This window comes from Poromitra crassiceps (assembly GCF_964638095.1).
Source record: "Poromitra crassiceps genome assembly, contig: HAP1_SCAFFOLD_223, whole genome shotgun sequence".
In the NCBI taxonomy this organism is placed as follows: Eukaryota; Metazoa; Chordata; class Actinopteri; order Beryciformes; family Melamphaidae; genus Poromitra; species Poromitra crassiceps.
The window spans coordinates 20,843-45,000 of NW_028152168.1; the positions used below are offsets into that span (position 1 = coordinate 20,843).

Genomic DNA, 24,158 nt, shown 5'->3' on the forward strand with positions numbered 1-24,158 from the left:
CAGATAAACTGAACCCAAGTCTAAATCCAGCAAAGGAGGCAGGAAGGGACCCGGAACAGAGGGTAACCCACCGTTCAAAACAATAAGCATGGATGTGAATTTTGTTAAATGAACACGACACGTACGTGGTCTGAGCTTCGGTTTTTAGCCCGAATATTACAAAAGACCCCACCGATTCATAAGAGGGCTAAAGTTGTTAAGAAAGTAGAAAAAAAAGTCCAAGGCAACTCTTCTTATGAATAAAAAGCCTTTATTCTAACTTGGCTAGTTCAAACACTCCAACATGTTTCGGCCTAAGCCTTCATCAGGGACAATCTAGGTCTAAAGTTGTGTTATAGTAGTCGGGCACACTTAGTGACAAGTAAGACAACAGTCAAACGGACAGGTTTTTGTATTGAGTTTGGCGTCAGTGGGCGTAACCCATAAGAGAGCGACCCTCGTAGCCCCAGCAACACCGGAAGTAACTCCAGTGACCTTATGAATGGGCGATATGGCAAATAGGCGGATCTCCCAAAAAGTATCTATCCCTTTAAATGTACTGTATCCTTCTTCCGACACACAGTAGCTTTAAATGTACTGTATCCTTCTTCCTACACACAGTAGCTTTAAATGTACTGTATCCTTCTTCCGACACACAGTAGCTCTCTTGTGTCTCACAGGTGACACATTCGAGACGGGTGTTAGCTAATTAGATCCAACAGGAATACCGAGCGAAGTCCGACTCTTCTTCTTTGTTTCCCACTGATGAACTGTGAAAATGTGTGTGTGCTGCGGCAACACTTGCAACACACATCGTGGGAACAAATATGAATACTACTCACACACCTTTGTTCTACAGTGCCACGGAGTCAGGACAGATCTCACTTACTGCACTTTGAAATGAACTATGACCTGCATCAAAGTCGTGAAGCCGTGTTCATGAGGTAGTGATGTACAGTAAAGGAGTGTTCATGAGGTAGTTGTGTACTGTAAAGTCTCCCTCTCTCTCTCTCTCCTTCTCTCTCTCTCCTCTCTCTCTGTCCCTCATGTCAGTTAGCCTGGCACTCATATTGTAGCTGACTGTTGGTGCTGGAGAGGCTGGCATACAGTCTGAAATATTGATGACCTACTGTAGAGAAGGGATCAACCTCTCTCTCTCTCTCTCCTCTCTCTCTCTCTCTCTCTCTCCTTCTCTCTCTCCTTCTCTCTCTCTCTCTACTTCTCTCTCTCTCTCTCAGCCTCTCTCTTCCTCCTTCCATCTCTCTTTCTATCATCTCTACTCTTTCAATTCAGTTGAATTCAGTGAGCTTTTACTGGCATAACATACGTCTACTTACTGTATGGCCAAAGCATACAACAAAACAAATACATCCAAAATAGTAGAATTTTTACGGCAGATCCGAGTCTAATTTACATTGGATATTGGTGAGTCATATATTATTGTACATAAAATTAATAATAACATTAATAATAATAATAATAATATTAATAATAATAACTACGGTATCATTTATTGGAATGCATACACAAATACTTTTGAATTGGACATAATATATATATATAAATATACTGTACCAGTCAAAAGTTTGAACATACCTTCCCATTCACTTCAATGAGAAAGTGTATCCAAACGTTTGACTAGTACTGTGTGTGTGTGTGTGTGTGTGTGTGTGTGTGTGTGTGTGTGTGTGTGTGTGTGTGTGTGTGTGTGTGTGTGTGTGTGTGTGTGTGTGTGTGTGTGTGTTTGTAAATCTGCACATGCATACACTATGGGCATACACACACATCCATATAACATTGCACGTACATTTATAACATACAATGCGTGAAAATGAGTTGTATGATTCCCTCCTCTCTCAATTTTCCTTTTCGGTCAGCTTTATTGGCACGAGAATAAGTCATTTTTGTTGCCAAAGCTTGCAAATATAATAGGAATTATTAATAATCACAAACAAACAAAAATGATGAATACTTACAACAAACTGTCAAAGAATAACCGTGAACAAATGCAGGTTGAAATGTAACTTAAAACATTGATTATCATCTCAACAATATGACAATATGAATGATTCTGAGGAACATATGTCTCATATGGTTTTTGTCACATTTCCTCTCCATTTCTCTCTCAGGAGGCTTGTGAGAGTGTGTTGTGTCATATTAAAGAGACAGGCTGCTGCAGTTGCACAAATATGTCATAATAAGAATCATGTTGGGGGAGGCGGTTTGGGCAGATTTGGGTTTGAGGCCATCGATTTTGGATCAGTGTGAATCAGGGTTTCTGTGTCTGTGATTCAGAAGAAATAGTTCTGTCCTTATCCTTTCATCTCTCCCCGCCCCCTCCCTCTTTCACTCTCTGACACGTTATTATGGATCCCACTGCACTTGCGGGCAGAACACGCCCTCCAGCCTGGTAGGCAGCAGGCTTTACATGCTGGAGTACAGCAGCTTGAGTAGGAGGGATGGCTTCACATGGCCTCTGCTTCCCAGCAAACATCTCCAGCCTCGCATCATCAACAGCATCAGCTGTACAGTACTGGACCTGTCATATCATCATAACCACAAGGTTTTCCAAGATCTTCATGTCAGCATCATCTATTGTTGGTAGATACTGGCTGAGTTTGCTGAAAACATCGGAAGCCTCGTTATAAACGTCCCAGGTTTGCCATGCAGTCTTTGGTAAATAAAGCCACAAATACCATAAACTGACAGTCCTTCAAGTCAAGTAGAAAAAGGGCTTCTTCTCCACGCATCATCCAGCAAGATGCAGCTGAACCAGGTGCTTCTCAGTTTGAGGACAGCAAACTTCCAGGAAACAAAGGAGGGACTGGAGCAGCTTTTATGAGTGCAAACAGGTGACTAACGTTTCCACACTGTGTCTTCATCAGAGTCAAAGGGGACAAAGACATGAAGCAACTGGTTATATAGTCAACCTAAACCAGGTGTGAAGTCATAATTGGATAATAGGTTGAACAGAGTTTCACATCTATGTTCACCCATGCTTTTTTTACTCTGAAGAAGACGCTGCTCGCGTCGAAACGTTAGTTTTTGTAGGTTATTAAATGTGTTTACCAGTGATTTCGTGTGCTCCCGTCAATTCTACCTTTCCTGTTCACGCATTGTTCTAGTTATGATCATCATACTGAAGACTTACTCTTCTCTCTGTCTGTCTGTCTCTCTCTCTCTCCCAGACGTGGTTGAAGAACTATGGCTACCTGCTGCCTCATGACATCCGCACATCAGACCTGCGGCAGGAGAAAGCCATGCAGTCTGCTGTGGCCGCCATGCAGCGCTTCTATGGCCTCCCTGTGACCGGGCTGCTAGACCAGACCACCATAGAGTGAGTCCATGGCCCAGGTTCCTGTGTGTGTGTGTGTGTGTGTGTGTGTGTGTGTGTGTGTGTGTGTGTGTGTGCGTGTGTGTGCGTGTGTGTGTGTGTGTGTTAGAAACCAAAGTAAGGCAGGCATGTGATGTGACCTATTTTGGGAGCGATAGATCCATCTATTTTGGGGGCTTTCGCGAGATGTTTTATGGGATAGGAAGAAAAACATACTTCTACAATATAAATGTGTGATCATATTGTTTTTTTTTGTTTCCTCTCTAATATTTGCCTTTTCCCTGTGAAAATACTGGATAGTTTTCAGCCTCTGGCGCTCCTTTCATAATTAATTGAATGCCACTATATTCTTTAGTTGAACTGTTCACCGCTCTGTGTGTACAGCCTTGTGACGGTGTCACAAAAAGGGGGGAAAGAAAGAAAATCTATATTTTTCTCCCATGATGATCAACTCTCCCATACCAGTGATTCAATGCATTATAATGCTATATCAACTATTCACTATATTTAAACTGTATAAAAAAATATGTTGGTGAGTGAGTGAAATCAGTGTGATTGCGTACGCACTGCTGTTAGGTTGGGCAATGGCAGGAAGGGGGGTCGTGAAGACGTGAACCCCAGCCTAAAGTTTTTTGGGGGTCGCGGCTCAAAAAAGTTGAGAACCACTGGTCTAGTACATGCTTCCTCCGATACATGTGCAGTTGCCAGCCGCTTCTTTTCACCTGACAACGAGGTGTTCCACCGGCAGGACGTATCGTGTGGGAGGATCTCCCATCCCCCCCGACCAGGGGCGGTTTTAGCATCAGAGCTTTGGGTGGGCTCAGCCCACCCAAAGGTCATGGACCACTGAACCCCTAGGGGGGTCCGGGGGCATGCCCCCCCGGAAGAAAATTTTGTACAGTTTCAAGTAAAAATGGATCAAACTGGCGCACTTTGAGATCAAAATGAAGAGACTAGATCTATGAAGAACTACACACATCAATATCTTCTTTACCGTTCTGTGGTTTTACAGCAATGAAAAAATAATTGTTTCCCTATATATATCAGAATCAGAATCAGAATCAGAATCAGAATCAGAAAGACTTTAATAATCCCCGGGGGGAAATTGGGACAAATCACAGCTGCTCGTTCACAAAACACACATATCCTAAAATAAATACACAGTAGTAGTGCAATAGTACTATATACTATATATATATACTATATATATTCTGCATACAGGTTACTATATGGTAGAATTATGCTTGCATAAATAATACCAAAATCACTTCAGGGGAGTTTCAAGTAAAGTAACATTTTGCTTTGTAGGCAAAACAAAAGTAAAATTAAATCAAAAGGGAACTTCCTAACTTATTGGCTGGAATAATATTCCGACAAGATAATAATATACTGTAAGCACTAAAGCAGGAGTTTGCAGTCAACTAGTTGAAATTAATATGTGGCAGTATTTGTGGGGGTCAAAATCTATGTAGGGTGTACCACCACAAATAGATCAGTGTATGGGAAACACTGACTATTAAATTGTGTGACTAGAAAGACACCAATAAATCTGAGAAAATGTACTTTAATTTTGAACAACAGCACTACAACGGTGGCATTACAAATGGTATTATGAAATTATTGTGTGAAAAAACAAGAATGCCACTTTTTTCATGAACTTTAAGCAGAAAATAAAAAAATAGTTTTAAAGCAAAAATAAATAATAAATAAAGATCATTTTAACATTGGCTCAACCAGCCCATCTTACTGACCACCAGGGGTCCTGGTCCTTAATCCCTTTTTATTACTCCCATGCCACTGGTACTGTACACAAACAAGGCTGTTTAAATATCTGCCTTGCACTCCCTTAGAGCAGGGGTGTCAGACTCATATTAGGTAGAGGGACGGATTTGTTCAACTGAGACCTCATGGGGGCCGGATTTTTTTTTTACTAAAATCAATTCGACTCATTTACCCATTTACTTCACAAAAGAAATACTGCTCTTTCCATTTCTCTTGAAACTGCCGTGTCAACCTTTCTCTTTTTCGACAGCATCTTGTTCAGGGGCGGACTGGGATCATAATTCAGGCCGGGCATTAGATACCAAGCAGGCCAGGCCGATACGGGCCGACGCGCGTGCCGGCGTCAGAAAAATTTGGGCCGTTTAAAGCTCAATTTGGGCCGTTTGAAGCCAAATGTGGGCCGTTTGAAGCCCAATTTGGGTCGTTTAAAGCCAGATTTGGGCCGTTTGAAGCCCGATTTGGGCCGTTTGAAGCCCAATTTGGGCCGTTTGAAGCCCAATTTGGGCCAAGTCCAATTTTACAATGAGATGCACCCACTTTAATCCTGAATAAAGTAATAAAACCACTAGTAAACCAGTAGGCGGCGCCTGGCCTGCTGTTCAGTGAGTGGCCTGACTGCGGGCACAATTTTTTTTTTTTTTTTTTTTTTTGCAGGCCAGGCCAGGCCAGGCCAGGCCACCGGGCATTTGCCCGACGTGCCCGATTATGCAGTCCGCGCCTGATCTTGTTGATTCTTTTGTTTTTTGGTAGGTAGCTGAATGCGTGATTCAATTCCAGCGTGGCATCATGGCGGCTTTGTTTACACCTGATGACCTACTGACATACTTCCTTGTAGTGCAGGTTAATTAACTTATGAATGAACTCTTAGCTTGCTTATTAGCCACACGTAGTTCATGATAATGGGGTGCGAATTTAATAATAATAATAATATATATATATATATTTTTTAATATTCCAAAACATCTCGCGGGCCGGATGAAACCTGCCCGTGGGCCGGATCCGGCCCGCGGGCCGTATCTCTGACATCCCTGCCTTAGAGGGAAATAACAAGCCTGTAAGAACTTTTATTGAGATACTGAACTAACATCACAGCAAGACATAAGTGATGCCATGCACGCATGTTAAGCTATCGTCATCATCACATCAGACAGGCTGTGTAAAGCAGCCACTTGCGATTCTGAAGGGCTTAATTTCATTCAGATAACAAGGGACCCGTTATGGGTCACTTATGCCCATATGTTTCTCAAAAAACATCACATCCATTTACACCCGCTTACTGCGAGCTAGCATGACATGGCTGGCTGGTGCCATGGTAGCCTGCCTACCTTCCTCCAGTCCACCTGTTTGTCTGGCAGGCACAGCGACAAGTTCTTTTGTTTAGCCTATACGACAACGTTACGTGCTAATTTGCATATCAATATGCGCTAATTAAGTAACTACTAACGACTCTGACTGCTCAATGCTCACCTCAGGGGCCCTTTACACGAGGACAGTCTCTGGAAGAAACGACACAATAGCGTTTCCTTCACACCTTTTCCTTCACACCTTCTCCCCGTTTACATGAGCGCTGTTGAATTTTTAAAACGCCGTAATGTACATGCCAGGTCGCTAGGTGGCATTGTGATGGTCAACGGGGCGTTGCTCGTCACTCCACGGACGCTTCTGCATGACGTCATTTCGTAATCTTCTTTCTGGGTTTTAGACACGGAAGTAGATTACGGCTACCGTAGTAATTTTTAGACTTGCCAAAAAGCTGTTTTCAAGCTAAAAAAACCAAACTGTTTTAAAGTTGTAATATTCTTCGGGTGAGAACGTTACATAGATGTGACCAGTTTATCAGAATAAGCCTATTTGGAAATCTTTAACGAGCAGCGAGGATCGGGAGCGCTGGCTGTGCTGACACTGTCTACTGTGTAGGCTGCAGTGAGAAAACACTGTCGATGTGCTTGCCTAACGTTAAATGCCGACCGGGTACAGCCATCGGCTCCTCGCAGCAGCAGTAACGCTATGAACATGTAACTGAAGTCGGCCGCAGTGTAGCAATGTTGCCAAGCGTGTGTTGCGTGTGCAGGCACGTCAGAGTTTCTGGGAAGACTATCGTTTCTAACCGATTACATGGAGCGCTCAGCGGGAAGCGTCACCAACAATTCCACTCTAGAGGGTGGTTTCAAAATGTGTCGTTTCCTAAGCGCGAATTTGCCGTCGCCGTCTTAACGGGAGGCACAAACGATAAAATAATTCCCCGTTTCCATAGGAAACCGTCCTCGTGTAAAGTGCCCCTCAGTTTAATTGATCATGAGTGGGGAGAACGATTGTGTGGACTGTGGAGGACCACTTCGCTGCTGTACTGTGTGTGACCTGTGTGAAGTGATGTGGGATTAGGCAGATAGATGGAGGAGGGAGCCGCGGTTCTAGAAACTTTTCGGGTGGGCTGAACCCCCCTAAATTTTTGTCTCAGCCCACCCTAAGAACATAGAGGGGGGGGGGGGGGAACATGCACACAGCGCATTGAGTGTAGTCAGAAACTGCTACTAATGACCACCATGGATTTGGAGAGGGATTTTTAAAAAAAAAGAAAAAAAAAAAAGTTTTTTTGCCTCTATTTTTTTGGGTGGGCTGAGACTATTTTTGGGTGGGCTAAAGCGGCCTAGAACCGCCCCTGCCCCCGACCGACCAGAGGTGACCAGGACTCGTAATGTCTAACTGTGTGTTTGTGTGTGTGCGTGCGCGCGTGCGCGTGTGTGTGTGCGTGTGTGTGTGCGTGTGTGTGTGTGTGTGTGTGTGTGTGTGTGTGTGTGTGTGTGTGTGTGTGCGTGTGTGTGTGTGTGTGTGTGTGCGTGTGTGTGTGCGTGCGTGTGTGTGTGTGTGTGTGTCCAGGTGGATGAGGAAGCCTCGTTGTGGTGTTCCAGATCATCCTCACACCAGCCGCCGGCAGAGGAATAAACGCTACGCCCTGACGGGGCAGAAATGGAGAGATAAAAAGATCTCCTACAGGTGACTATCTTTCTACAGTAACTATCTATCTATCTATCTATACTGTATCTATCTATCTATATATCTATCTATCTATCTATCTGTCTATTTATTGATCTGTCTATCTCTACTGTATCTGTCTGTCTGTCTATCTATCTATCTATCCGTCTATAATGATCTATCTATTGTATCTAATCTGTCTTGTCTTCTCTCTTTGCATACATGTTTTCTGTCTTTCTCTTCCTTCCTTAACTCTGCCATTCCCCCTCCTTCCCTCTCTCCTTCCCTCTCTCCCCCTCCTTCCCCCCCTCTCTCTCCCCCTCCTTCCCTCCCTCTCTCTCTCCTCCCTCCCTCTCTCTCCTTCCCTCCCCCTCTCTCTCTCCTCCCCCCCTCTCCCTCTCTCTCTCCTCCCTCCCTCTCTCTCTCCTTCCCTCCCCCCTCTCTCTCCCTCCCTCCCTCTCTCTCCTCCCTCCCTCTCTCTCTCCTTCCCTCCCCCCCTCTCTCCCTCCCTCCCTCTCTCTCCTCCCTCCCTCTCTCTCTCCTGCCCTCTCTCTCTCTCTCTCCTCCCTCCCTCTCTCTCTCGCTCCTTCCCTCTCTCTCTCCCTCCCTCTCTCTCCTTCCCCCCCTCTCTCTCTCCTGCCCTCCCTCTCTTCTCTCCTTCCTTCATTGTCCTCTCTTACTGTGAGCTGGGCTCCGCCTAATGTGAATTAGCTCGGCCCCGAGAGACCCTGAATGCATCCCCACTCCCTGCATTACATCTCCCCACTCTATCCATCTCTCTCTCTCTCTCTCTCTCTCTCTCCCTCCTTAGTCTCTCGCCACCTCGATCTCTCTGCCTATCTCTCTCTCTCCTTACTCTCTCTCCCTCTCGCCACCTCTCTCTCTCTCTCTCTCTCTCTCCCTCTCTCCTTAGTCTCTCGCCACCTCTCTCTCTCTCTCTCTCTCTCTCTCTCAGCTAGGGCTGCTGCTAATGATTATTCTCATTGACGATTAATCTGTCGGTTATTTTCTCCATTACATCCAGGGTCTTTGTCTTTCTCCCTCGGTCCATATCTCTCTCGCCTCCTCTTCTCTCTCCCTTTCTCTCTTGACCAGTCTCTCTCTCGACTGGTCACTCTAAATCTCTCTCTCCCTTTCCCTGTCCCCCCCCCCCCTCGCTCTCCTTTTCTACTCTTTTCTCTCACTCCACCTTTCTCTCTCGCACTCTCTCCCCTCCTTTTCTCTCTCTTTTTATTAGTGTGGTGTTTTTTTGCACGGTGTGTCTTTTTGTGAAACGTATTGCCGCTCGACATGCGATAATCCAGTCTTTGTTTGGAATGGTATTCCCTCTCGCGCTCTCTCATGCTCTCTCTTCTCCCCTCCGTATGGCTCGGCACTCTTTGTAGTCTAATGTAAATGAGCGTGCGGCCCCGCGAGACCCTGAAGGCAGCATTACAGCTTCGTCCCGCGAGACCCTGAAGGCAGCATACAGCTTCCCACTCTGTAGTGTTACATAATACCCACGGCGTGAGTGAGATCACAGCCCTCTCCACTTCCCCGTTACTCCATTTGAATCTGCTTAACCTCGCTCATGTTTCATCTGCTCTCACTGTCCCATTCCTGCACCTTCTACCAGCTCTGTCCTGCACCTTCTACCAGCTCTGTCCTGCACCTTCTACCAGCTCTGTCTGTCCTGCACCTTCTACCAGCTCTGTCCTGCACCTTCTGTCCTGCACCTTCTGTCCTGCACCTTCTACCAGCTCTGTCTGTCCTGCACCTTCTACCAGCTCTGTCCTGCACCTTCTACCAGCTCTGTCCTGCACCTTCTGTCCTGCACCTTCTACCAGCTCTGTCCTGCACCTTCTACCAGCTCTGTCCTGCACCTTCTACCAGCTCTGTCCTGCACCTTCTGTCCTGCACCTTCTACCAGCTCCAGCTCTGTCCTGCACCTTCTACCAGCTCTGTCCTGCACCTTCTACCAGCTCTGTCCTGCACCTTCTCTACCAGCTCTGTCCTGCACCTTCTACCAGCTCTGTCCTGCACCTTCTACCAGCTCTGTCTGTCCTGCACCTTCTACCAGCTCTGTCCTGCACCTTCTACCAGCTCTGTCCTGCACCTTCTACCAGCTCTGTCCTGCACCTCCTACCAGCTCTGTCTGTCCTGCACCTTCTACCAGCTCTGTCCTGCACCTTCTACCAGCTCTGTCTGTCCTGCACCTTCTACCAGCTCTGTCCTGCACCTTCTACCAGCTCTGTCCTGCACCTTCTACCAGCTCTGTCCTGCACCTTCTCTACCAGCTCTGTCCTGCACCTTCTACCAGCTCTGTCCTGCACCTTCTACCAGCTCTGTCTGTCCTGCACCTTCTACCAGCTCTGTCCTGCACCTTCTCTACCAGCTCTGTCCTGCACCTTCCCTACCAGCTCTGTCCTGCACCTTCTCTACCAGCTCTGTCCTGCACCTTCTACCAGCTCTGTCTGTCCTGCACCTTCTACCAGCTCTGTCCTGCACCTTCTACCAGCTCTGTCCTGCACCTTCTACCAGCTCTGTCCTGCACCTTCTACCAGCTCTGTCTGTCCTGCACCTTCTACCAGCTCTGTCCTGCACCTTCTACCAGCTCTGTCTGTCCTGCACCTTCTACCAGCTCTGTCTGTCCTGCACCTTCTACCAGCTCTGTCCTGCACCTTCTACCAGCTCTGTCTGTCCTGCACCTTCTACCAGCTCTGTCCTGCACCTTCTACCAGCTCTGTCCTGCACCTTCTACCAGCTCTGTCCTGCACCTTCTACCAGCTCTGTCTGTCCTGCACCTTCTACCAGCTCTGTCCTGCACCTTCTGTCCTGCACCTTCTACCAGCTCTGTCCTGCACCTTCTAACAGCTCTGTCCTGCACCTTCTCTACCAGCTCTGTCCTGCACCTTCTACCAGCTCTGTCCTGCACCTTCTACCAGCTCTGTCCTGCACCTTCTACCAGCTCTGTCTGTCCTGTACCTTCTACCAGCTCTGTCTGTCCTGCACCTTCTACCAGCTCTGTCCTGCACCTTCTAACAGCTCTGTCCTGCACCTTCTCTACCAGCTCTGTCCTGTACCTTCTACCAGCTCTGTCCTGCACCTTCTACCAGCTCTGTCCTGCACCTTCTACCAGCTCTGTCCTGCACCTTCTCTACCAGCTCTGTCTGTCCTGCACCTTCTACCAGCTCTGTCCGCATTAACCTCATTGCTTTTTACTTTATGGTCATTCACAGTTTGTACTTTTTTTTAGGTGCCAAACTACCTCTAGGGTTGCTCTGTAAGTACTTAGTGAAACGAAGTGAAGCGACTGCATCATGAGTCCAGTGGCGTTCCTGACATGGCACAACCTGTATGTTGTGACTAACCAGCAGGGGGCAGCAGGGCCAGAGAGCCCAGGCCACAGCTGTGTCTGTCAGAGGTGACGGTGTCTCTGTTGCCTGTCTGTCTGTACACAGATCAGGATTGATCTATGTGTCTGCAATTATGATGAATAACTCATATCAATAACTATGTGTATCTGCTTTATTATAGCTTATTGATGATGAAATCAAGCCAATGTCACTTACATGTTCTCATCAGACACAGAAGGGGAGAAGAGGTAGAGCGAGGAGAGAGAACTGATCTGTGATGTTGAGCCTCTGGCAGCAGTGTTCACTTCCCCGCTCACAGAGCAACACTGACTCAATGTAAATGGAATTGAAAGAGAGAGGCTGAGAAGCAGAGAGAGAAAGCTACTATTCTCTTCTTCCTCTTCTTATTGACTTATTCTAAGTCTTCTATAGTGTGTGTGTGTGTGTGTGTGTGTGTGTGTGTGTGTGTGTGTGTGTGTGTGTGTGTGTGTGTGTGCGTGCGTGTGTGTGTGTGTGTGCGCGTGTGTGTGTGTTGAACTGATGTAATCCTTAGTGCTAAACAGAATCAAAGCAAGTTTACTCGGTTTTATTCTCCGAATGCAATCCACTCTCCTCTCCTCTCTTCTCTTCTTTTCTTTTCTTTTCTTTTCTTCTTCTCCTCCATCCTGTCCTCTTTCTCCATTCATCTGAGGAAACTCCATTACAAGCCAGCCATAGGAGTTTACTGTCATCTTATATTACTAGGGTTTCCGCGCCGCCAACACCCTAGGCTCGCCCGCTGCGCGGCCTCACCTGCGCTATTGGCATGCACAGCGCACAATCGCCTGCTCTATTGGCACGCGCACATCACAACTTCACATCACTGATGACATCACTGTTACTGATGATGCCACAATGCCTATGACATCATCAGTGCCTATGACATCATTAGTGATGTCATAAGATGATTTTGGTCAATAATGATGTCACTGATGATGTCATAGACATTGTGACTTCATCAGTGGGACAAAAATGGAAACAAACAGACAGACAAAGCCCATAATAAAAAAAGGATGAACAGCAGTAATGCTGCAGAAATGCTTTGATGAAGCCTGAGGGGCTCGTAGCTCCGTTTGTGAGGCCAATGCCGATGTCACTTAAACTTCGATTGGCCTGCAGGGGGCGACTCCACTGGCTCCAAAAAGAAGTCTGGTTACATGGAAGTGAATGGGAAAATTCTAAACTCTACTTCTCATTTGATTTATGGAAACACCTTCCTAATGACTTTATGGTCTCAATCGCCAGTTTCAAGTCTTCTTCAATACGGCATGATGTTCATTTGGTAAACGATGCTCTCCTTTTGAGTAGACGCCAAAAAAGACTGTTTGGGGGCATGATTGACAGGTCGCCTGTCCCGTGATCGCGCAGCTCACCAATCACGGACCAATAGCAGGCGGCGCTGTGGAATCTTCTCGTCCAAATTCACGTCACTTCTGACTTCAAATAACCAAGATGGCGACGGTAAAAATGCCAACCTCAAAGCTTCAAAACGAGTCCAAAAACCAATGGGTGACGTCACGGCAGCTACGTCACCAGTGTCATCATCACCAGTGACATCATCACGATCCACTTCAATGAAGAAACTCCACTTTGTTTTTTCTTTCATTTCTGTTATGTACATTTTTTGTTATTTGCCCATTCCCTTCACTTGATGCCACCTCCTTTCATTCACAGTACATGTTATTAAATGCATTGGCTGTGTATGGCTGCTATCTCTGGCTATCTGGCTGAAGTGCCAGACGAGCGTACATGTGTGTGTGTGTGTGTGTGTGCGTGCGTGCGCGCGCGTGTGTGTGTGTGCGTCCGTGTGTGTGTGTGTGTGCGTGCGTGCGTGTGTGTGTGTCAGACAGTAGACCATCTGTGTGTTTTGGCCACAGGTCATTTGGCCAGCTCTGTTGCCATAACGTTCCACACCATTTACTCAAATCAGACAACAGCCACCTAGCTGTCTGCCTGCTTTGTACACACACACGCACACACACACACACACACACACACACACACACACACGCACGCACACACACGTACACTATTCATTATTTAACTTTAACTGTAATGTCTAACTCTGTCATTCAAACGATGCTTTTCACAGCGTCTCAGCTCACCGGTTGCTTATACCGCGTTCAAGACAACTAGGAACTCAGGAAAAAACGAGCTCCGACCTGTAAAAAATTAATTAAACGGTTGTCGAGTTCGGAATTACAGGCCGGAAATTCGGGCATCATTTCAGAGCTCTGGTTTGTCGTTAGAGTTGACGTTATCAAAGTGTTTGCTGACCTAATTTGAGGTGAAATTCTGCAATATGTGTTTATATTATTTATATTTTGCTCTGATTATAGCAATATGTTGAATTCAACAGCTATTTTACGAATGAAATTAGCTAGCTGTGTATAACTCCGAGTTAAAAAACAGTGTGAATGCAACTATGTCGGAGGTCAGAAATTCCGAGTTGGAACTTCTGAGTTCCGAGTTTTCTTGGACGCGGTATTACTGTTTTTCTTGGACGCGGTATTACTGTATTCCCTGCATGAGGTTACAGCAAACGACTTGTTAGAAAAGTCCAATAAAATGGCTCAAATTGAACTGTACTTCCGCCGAAGAGTCAGTCTGGTCTTTCCAGCTTAGCGGAGACGGCACAGCCTCTGTCCAAACAAATCACTACTTTTTTCACAAACTCAGTCCGACTCTACGACTTCCCTCTTTCTAATTCAACTCATGTTTTAGATCGTTCACATTCACAACGCCCAGGCTCATGACTCGACTTGTTCACATCGCCATTCAAAGCGTCATTTATTAGCATGTTATCATTTATTTGCACATATTAAAAAAACTACAGAAACAAAGAAAGGAAAACAACAACAAAACATGTGCAGGCCGGGTAGAGACAGGAAACCCTAAGTGCGCTTATTCGTTGTCTCTACCTCAGAAATTAGAACCAATATTCATAATAATCCTTACAAAACATACAATATAAACAAACACACGATAAAAGAAACACGCAATAAATAAGAAAAGTAAAAATAAGAACAGAACAAAGAAAAGGGGAAAATAAAAGAGTGACCAAAATGAGTAAGTAGACGGTTGGACAATTACGATGGCTCAGTGGTTAGCACTGTTGCCTCACAGCAAGAAGATCCCGGGTTCAAACCCCAGTCCGTCCCAGGTCCCTTTCTGTGTGGAGTTTGCATGTTCTCCCCGTGTCCGTGTGGGTTTTCTCCAGGTGCTCTGGTTTCCTCCCACCACCTAAAGACATGTATTAGGGATGCACGATATATCGGCAATCATATCGGTATCGGCCGATGTTAGTCATTTTTTAACATATCGGTCATATCGGTATCGGTCAGATGTTGCAATGTTAATATCGGTTATCATTATCAGCCAAATTCTTCACATTGATATGAAATAATGCAGTAAATCTATGATTTATGGGCTTTTCCAAAGGCTTTGCAAATAAAGAAATGCATAACTTTTTCAAATTCAGTGTTAACATGTGTTTTTCAGTATGTACAAAATGTGATGATCATAAAAATGTGGTTTTATACAGATCATATCGACATCGGTAAATATCGGTTATCGGCCATAACAGCAATGTTAATATCGGATATCGGCATCGGCCAAAATTTTCATATCGGTGCATCCCTAACATGTATGTTAGGGTTAATACTCCTGTCAGTGCTCCTGACCAAGGCACTGGCTAAAGCACTGCGGCTGCCCACTGCTCCTAGTTCTAGGAAGGTTCCTAGTAGAGGATGGGTCAAATGCAGATGATGAATTTTTCTAAATAAAGAATAACTTAACTTAAGTAGACAGTTAAAAGGCAGTGTGAGGTGTATGTGTGATGTGTGACTCATCAGGGAGATTTTGAGTTTACATTTGAAGGAGTTAAGAGATAATGCTTGTTTGGTAATATTGCTATATGAGTGTTCCATAGTACAGCACCTCTGTAGTGTGTTGAGAATGGGTTCTGAGTAGTGTGACAGTGATTTGTGTGTCTTGTATTATGTGTATGTCTGTAAGTTAGAGTTTTGTTGAAAGTATAACCTACACGGTGCAGGGAGAGAGACAGGTGCGTGTGTATACATTTATAGACAAAGGTGTAGACTTGAAGTAGAATATAATTGCTTAAATTGAGTTGTGTTTTCCTTCGAGAGGCGATGGGATCATTGGAGATTGGGCGGTGATGGTGCAGCCGCCCTCGAAACGAGCCGGTAGTCTAACTCCTCTAAAACATCTCACTCCGCCTCCACATCGGCCCCCTGATAATTCAAACCGTGATTTACTGTACATTCACACCACGGCCACCCACAACAACTTCATAGCCGTTCCCATCACGACGTGGCAGCCAACTACCCGTAAACTAAGCAAAGTGCAATAAAAAAAAAATCCAACTTCTTTGCCAGACGGAGTTAGGAAGCCGCTGTGCGCTCGCACGTATAAATGTTGAATTACATTTTATTTCCCTTAATGTATTTTCTGGACGGGGGAACAAGGCATTTGCCCCCTGCTGAGAGACAGCTTGTGTGAAATGGACGCTGGCTGCCTTTCTCATGATATCTTCTTCTCTCTCATATTATCTGCCGTTGTCAGAACTTGATACCAAAGGTGTTTTTTTTGAAAGATGCGACACAAAGATGTTTCTCAGTAATATTATGACGAGTGGGAAATGATTGATAAAAGGTGGAATGATATGGCCTCTCCTCACTGTGGAATATTGTATGGATGGCACACATCCTATCTGTTGGAAGGAAAAGAGGGAGCCGGCACTACTTTCCAAACATGGCCGCCTCTCTTTACCTTCCAAAAAGACAGATTATGTGCATTTTGGATACATATTTCATCGTGTGGGGAGTACCCGAAGCACAACATGTATTTTGGCACCGTGAGATGTGTGTTTTGGCAGATTTTTAACAGCTGTACCATTACCCTCCATTCTATGGCGAATACTAACTAACTCGGCCATACTAACTGACTCGTAGCTCACTGTAAACTGCGCAGACAGTGCCGGTAAGGCATGGTGTATCTTGGTGATGTTGGGGGGATGTGGCAAATGAGCTCAACTCCAGCAAAAGTGGAGTATCCCTTTAACTCTGTACCCCTTTCTGTCTGACAGCATATCTAACTTCACTCCTAAAGTCGGGGAGAAGGACACCCAGAGAGCGATCCGACAAGCCTTCGATGTGTGGCAGACCGTCACACCTCTCACCTTCCAGGTAACAGGCACACGGACAATTGAATCTCAATCGCCACAGCTGAACTCTACCCTCTGACATTATTGTGACATCACAGGTGAACTCTACCCTCTGACGTTATTGTGGAATCACAGCTGAACTCTAACCTCTGACGTTATTGTGACATCACAGCTGAACTCTACCCTCTGACGTTATTGTGGAATCACAGCTGAACTCTACCCTCTGACGTTATTGTGACATCACAGGTGAACTCTACCCTCTGACGTTATTGTGACATCACAGGTGAACTCTACCCTCTGACGTTATTGTGATATCACAGCTGAACTCTACCCTCTGACGTTATTGTGACATCACAGCTGAACTCTAACCTCTGACGTTATTGTGACATCACAGCTGAACTCTACCCTCTGACGTTATTGTGATATCACAGCTGAACTCTACCCTCTGACGTTATTGTGGAATCACAGCTGAACTCTAACCTCTGACGTTATTGTGACATCACAGCTGAACTCTACCCTCTGACATTATTGTGACATCACAGGTGAACTCTACCCTCTGACGTTATTGTGGAATCACAGCTGAACTCTAACCTCTGACGTTATTGTGACATCACAGCTGAACTCTACCCTCTGACGTTATTGTGATATCACAGCTGAACTCTACCCTCTGACGTTATTGTGACATCACAGCTGAACTCTACCCTATGACGTTATTGTGACATCACAGGTGAACTCTACCCTATGACGTTATTGTGACATCACAGCTGAACTCTACCCTCTGACGTTATTGTGACATCACAGTTGAACTCTACCCTCTGAGGTTATTGTGACATCACTTATCTTACTGTTATCTCAACAGGAAGTGCCGTATTCGGACATCAAGAATGATGGCAAGGAGGCTGACATCATGATCTTCTTCGCCTCCGGTTTCCACGGCGACAGCTCTCCGTTTGACGGGGAGGGGGGCTTCCTGGCCCACGCCTACTTCCCCGGCCCAGGCATTGGAGGAGACACGCACTTCGACTCGGACGAGCCGTGGACGCTCGGCAACGCCAACCACGACGGTGAGCCACTGTTAAAACTCTGTCGATAGATACTGTGGCATTTTTGGCCATTCTGTATCAATCAATGAGGGCAAACAAGGTGGGTAAACTCCTCACCTTGGATAGTTTACCCACATCTGTATTTACCACTACACCTCTGTTTACCACTACACCCCTACTCATAGTTTTTGCTTTGCAGTCATACCGCTCACTGACAAATATGTAGCTTCTTTTTTGCTACACAGGAGCAGTGGTTAGCCATTAGCTATTGTTTACTTCTGCTTTCCAAACCCGGAAACCAGCTAAGCCTAGCCTAGCATACTGCATATTAAATCAATTTAACCGTTTCATACTGCAGGAAAAGCGGGATGCAGTACAGCAGAGCATGTGAGCGGAGTGGAGCGGTGATAATTAGCACGGAGCGGCCCTTTCCACCCGCTCCAGCACTCCTGGCCGCTCCGCTCCAGACCGCTCCGCTCCAGACCGCTCCCCGCTCCATACAGATTTCACCCGCTCGCACTCACCGCTCTGCTCCGCTCAAAAGAACAAAAAAGATTAAAAGGCCAGGGTGTTTTAATTTGCGTTTAAACGCCTGGGCAATGGGCATTGCTCACTACAAATAACATGAGCTCAGCAGAGTCGGCTGCATGTTCGTTGTGGCACCCGGCCGCAGCCCTTAAAGCAAATAGCCTAATAGCGTGTGTTGTGTCTTGTGCGCAAAGAGGAAAATGACGAATGCTGGCAGAAAAAAATAGATACTCACAATTCTCTCATGAATTATCAGACTTAATTGGTGGGATTCGATGTATATAGATGAATAGAAATGAATGAAAAAAAGCTGATAAATAAAATGTGTGCTGGTGCAATGAAATTCATCTTCAAACAGAGCGGCATCACTCAGCGTGGCTCTCAGTATGCTGCGTAATTACGCACGCAGCCGCCCCGCTGCAGAGATGCAGGAGCGCGAGGCAGAAAATGAATAAGTATAACGCTTATTACATGTTCAATACTAGCCTGAGGAGTCTGACTCAGACTCCTCAGGCTATTATTGAACCTGTTTTTATTACATGAATAAACAAACGTTCTGTCTGTCTTCAGTCAGGGTCCATGAGTCTCTTCCTTCTCGTCTCGTAGCAGCTGGCAAGAAAATAGTGGGCGTGCACATGGCCACAATGCATTCTGGTTCGAACATGTGATCGAAACTGGAGCGGGACTGAGCGGATGATCGGTGCCGCTCCAACTTTCTCTCCGGTACCTCTCTGGTCCCCGCTCCACGCTCCACTCCGCTCACATGCTCTGCAGTACAGTATGTAGTACAGACTGTACATACTACATACTGTAGTATGTACATATACTGTACATACTACATACTGTACTGCATCTTGCATTCCTCAGTAGCATGTAAGTAGGCGGTTCCGAATGGAGGAGAAAAAAACGTGTTGTGGTTGTTGTTTTTTCTTTCTTTTTTTTCACTTTGACAAATGACTTATGCCATATTCTCTCTCCTTGAATAACAAACGTGTTGATGGAGACAGAGAGAGAGACAGAGAGAGAGAGAGAGAGAGAGAGAGAGAGACGGAGAGAGAGAGAGAGAGAGAGAGAGACGGAGAGAGAGATGGAGGCAGAGAGAGAGAGAGAGACGGAGAGAGAGAGAGAGACAGAGAGAGAGAGACGGAGACAGAGAGAGAGACGGAGACAGAGAGAGAGAGACGGAGACAGAGAGAGAGATGGAGACAGAGAGAGAGAGAGAGATGGAGACAGAGAGAGACAGAGAGAGAGAGGGAGACAGAGAGAGAGATGGAGACAGAGAGACAGAGATGGAGAGAGAGATGGAGACAGAGAGAGAGAGACAGAGAGAGGGAGACAGAGAGAGATGGAGACAGAGAGAGAGATGGAGACAGAGAGACAGAGATGGAGACAGCGAGGGAGAGAATCTGGTGTGTGCGATTAGCAGAAGAAGGAATCAACGTTGACAGAGTGGCTCTAAACGTGCCACACCACATTATAGCGCCTGTGACTCTTCTTCCAAAGTGAATTGTCACAGTTAATATTGTAGATCTGCTCTGTTGCCTCCAATTGCTCCATTGGACTTTTACTAGAATGTATTTCTACAGGTTCACACACACACACACACACACACACACACACACACACACACACACACACACACACACGCACACACACATGCTTCTCCTTCTGCCGCCTCGGCAGCAATGCTGCCTCTGCTGATTGGTGGCTAGATGTGTTAAAGTACTGTATTGATCACTGATAAGTCATCCATCTGTACCCACTGTGTGTGTGTGTGTGTGTGTGTGTGTGTGTGTGTGTGTGTGTGTGTGTGTGTGTGTGTGTGTGTGCGTGCGTGCGTGCGTGCGTGTGTGTGTGTGTGCGTGTGCGTGTGTGTGTTCAAGTGCATGTCTATGTGAGAAAATGTGTGTGTGTGTCATCTTAGGGATGGGCATTTTGAATACATTTCCATAATCGAAATTTGGGAAAATTAACGATCAATTATCGATTATCATAGCATATTAATAATAATAATAATTATTATTATTATTTTTTTACTCTGGTAATAACGTTGTGCGTTCTCGGCCGGCTGTGGCGATGCCGCTGTGTAGTAAGAATATCACAATCAGACAACAGTAGCGCTGTGACTAACAATGCAGCCAAACACACATCGCAACGTTAGGCTACTGTATTCTTAGGCTTATGAACTCATGACAAAAACCTCCTCATCTGTCCTGATGGCCCATTGCCATCCAACGGCTCTCAGTCCGACTTGTGGGACTTGTGGATATTATTATTTGCCACAATGTGTGTGAATTGATTCAGGTGGGCGTTTATGCAAAATGTTAATCGGTACATCCCTAATTTGAGCAAGTCTTCATCTGTATTCGTGATGTGTGTGTGTGTGTGTGTGTGTGTGTGTGTGTGTGTGTGTGTGTGTGTGTGTGTGTGTGTGTGTGTGTGTCCATGTGTGTGCACGTGCACACGCGGTCATTCAGGTGCACACACTTGCGAGTGTCTATCTCCCTCCCCCCACACACACACTCACACACAGTAATTGAAAGATTAGAGAGGAGATAGCGAGACTGAAAGTTCTAAAGTGACTCAAACTAATTGAATGTATCGGCTGCAGAAGGACGGCGCAAGGACAAACGACTCGTCTTCACCTCGGCTTTTAAAACACTTTTGTGCATCTCTCGAGAGACACTTTCTGTTCTTAACCTATTAACACCGGCAGTAGCGTTTTAAAGTGTCCTCATCAAAGGCACAACACTCTGAAAGTGCTGAATGTAACTTTACTGTAACACGTATTTTTCCGCTCGATCGCTTTCACAGTAATTGCAAAATCCCCATAAAACAGCTTCATAGCCGCTCTCTCTGGATTTAGCTGCTGTAGGCGACACGATTAAGCTGTGTTTAGTTTTAGCAGCAGCAGCAACAAAACGCATTAAAGTAGAAAGTGCACTCAGTAGACTGCAGATCTGAGCCACGCTAATAAACATAACCTATAACTACAACTAAAGCCGAACGAGAAAGGGCACCACTAATGGGACACATCTATCTGATTGGGGGAACAGATTGGACACAACACCTGTTAACACCGGCTCCTGTCCCATCAAAACGTCACATTAATGTTGGCGGGTTCTTTTGTTGACATCTTCACGTAGATTTGCACACCAAGGTAAGACAACTGTGATTTGTATTCAATCAAACATTACAGCACTGGTCGGTCGAGTGACGTCACACCCGAGTTGTAGGCGTTCCATTTAAACAATCGGGAGACCAGCAAGGGTTACCTCTATCTAGGCTAGCCATTGTTAGCAATAACAATTGATAACAACGCATTTTGCTGTATTTTGCGCATACAAACACTGTAACGACATGTTACGGAGCAGCCATCTTGGATTTTTGAGGTTGGGGCCATACCAGGATCCTAGTGAAAAGGTTCAAACGGACTCATTAAAATATCTGTAATATAGCACCATTAATGCTCTGTCCCTCTCCTCAGGTAATGATCTGTTCCTGGTAGCGGTCCATGAACTGGGCCATGCGTTGGGTCTGGAGCACTCCAACGACCCCAGCGCCATCATGGCTCCTTTCTACCAGTACATGGAGACGCACAACTTCAAACTGCCTTTGGACGATTTGCAGGGCATACAGAAGATCTACGGTATGTATCACTGTATGTCAATGTAGGTATGTATGTACTTGGCTATATGTATTTGATATGTATTACTTTGGGTGGGAGGGTTGAATGGTAAAATGGTAAATGGCCTGCATTTATATAGCGCTTATATCCAAAGCGCTTTACAGTCAGTAGGTACATTCACCCATTCACACACCGATGGCGGCAGGTTACCACGGCCACGCACCAACGGGAGCAATTTGGGGTTCAGTATCTTGCCCAAGGACACTTCGACATGCAGACTGGAGGAGCCGGGAATCTAACCACCGACCTCTTTTATCCAAAGTGATTAGTGGATGAACCGGTGGAGGGAGGGGGGCGAAGTGGGTAGATAGGGGGAGTGAAGGGACAGTAAAATTGTGATTGTTTCATTGGTGATCATTTTTGACTATCAGGAAAATAAAAAAAATATTATACAGTAGAAATAAAATCTAGCGTAGGCTGCCGATCAACATCTACACCATATTTACAGGTTTTCTTGCCCTTCACTATTATAGCTCGGCCATCTGATATCTTAAACTGGGCTCAGATTACAGGAGGTTTAGGGTGCTTTCACACTGGGAACCCGGGAGCGGAACCGAGCACAGTTGACCCCTAATTGACCCCAGGGTGCGGTTCGTTTCATGAGTGTGAACGTTGCGTTCCGTGCCCGGGCACGGAATCGTGAACCGTGACAAGGTCCACTTGAAAAGGTGGTCTGGGGGACGGAACACTTGCGAATGTGAACGTCCACCGTACCGAACCACATAGACAACACACGGGCGAGGATACACTACAGGCATAGTTGATGACGCAAGCGTACTCTGCAAGTGCTCCGTTCCGTTCCCGAGCGCGGAAGAAATGTTGTTGTGGAAGCTGACCAGCGGGGGAGAGGGAGTGGGGGGCGGGGCAATCGTACTCGGGCACGGAACGGAACGAAAGCAGTCGTTCCCAGTGAGAAAGCTGTTGGCCTTAAAATTGTAACCGATTTTGAAATGTGGTTGCATCACACACATAAGGAGAAACAAGCTACCGCTACATTTGTTTGTTCCTCCATGTGCCAGGCACGATATTTCAGATACCACTCATCAGATTTTGATCAATAAATACTGGGGAAAAGTCTAGCATTCCAGAGTTAGGGCCTGTGTCCACCTAGCGTCTTTTCATCAGCTCCGGCGTCTATTTTTTATTTAGTTTGTTTCCAATGGGGGGAGAGCGTATGCGAGCGCACACGGACGTCTAGAGAAAGTGCGCAGCGCCCAGCGTCTATTTTCACAGCGCTCTGGCATTTTTGTGCACCCGACTCCCAGCGCTCCCAGCTGAAATTATTTTAACTTTTCAGAAAGACGCTGGTGTCGGGTGCTCCTTTTCTGGGAACTAATCATATGGAGAAACTATCGCAACAGAGACAGAAAGGCTCAATTGTGGGAGCAGATCGGCTAGACACTTAATATTTCTGGTGTGTTGAGCTAAACCACTGTATGTGTGTTGTTTGCTAATGTTAGCTGTCAGCTATCAAGCTACTACCGCACTGAACTAACGTTAGTTTCAGACTGCTTCCTTGTTATATTGTGCGCCGAGATCAGCGCTTCCCAGCACACTTCCAGCGTTTAACGTCGGAAAAAGACGCTAGGTGAACACAGGCCCTAAAACTGTTTACCATAAGGCGGTGCTATATCGTTCTTTATCTCCATGGACCAGATTTTGAAAAAACATTTTCAAAATGACACTAACAGCACACAGAGGGAGACACAACATTGTTTGTTAATCCATTTCCTCATCCTTCTAGTCTGCTTCTACTGTACATACAAAGCAGGAGCAAGTGGGAAAGGTCTGCTAGCAGCTATAGCCTGAATGTTCATGAAAGCAGGTGATCCAAGCTTTGTGTAAGTAACATCTGCTGAGGTGCCCTTCAGCAAGACCCCCAACTGCTCTCAACTCTGGTTGCCCTGGGTGACCGTCTGGCTGAGTGAACTGGGTTGGTGGCGCTGAAAAACAGCATTCACGCTCTGCAATCTTTCCCTCGACGGAGAAAGGTTTAAAACGCTAAATGCTAGACAGTGTGTCTGCTCTTTTCCTTTGTGTTCACGCTGGGTCTGTTTTGTTCCACTTCAGAGAAGAGAAGACGCGTGGAGTTTCATTAAACTGTTCGTTAGGACCAGTAGAAGGCGTTATCAGCAGCACAAACTTGTCTTAGCTTAGCTTTGAAGCAGGAAATAATAATCATCGTGGTGACAGTTGTTGAGACGTACTGTAACATTTATTTATCGTAGGAAGACACAAAGAAACAGGGCAAACAATAGAACATGACATA

At 45.8% G+C, this 24,158-nt stretch overlaps 1 protein-coding gene across 1 annotated transcript in view; it reads left to right on the plus strand.

Moving 5' to 3' along the window:
* Positions 1-3,173: 3,173 nt before the first annotated feature.
* The window catches only part of LOC310770770 (matrix metalloproteinase-24-like), a gene marked incomplete at its 3' end in the record, with an annotated part of 46,338 nt that continues 25,353 nt past the window's right edge, over positions 3,174-24,158 (plus strand). The window contains exons 1-5 of the mRNA XM_083663481.1: positions 3,174-3,316; positions 7,973-8,089; positions 16,553-16,652; positions 17,490-17,694; positions 21,689-21,850. Of these exons, the coding sequence (XP_083519607.1) occupies positions 3,240-3,316; positions 7,973-8,089; positions 16,553-16,652; positions 17,490-17,694; positions 21,689-21,850 (661 nt within the window). The 5' untranslated portion in view covers positions 3,174-3,239. The remainder of the gene's footprint in view (positions 3,317-7,972; positions 8,090-16,552; positions 16,653-17,489; positions 17,695-21,688; positions 21,851-24,158) is intronic.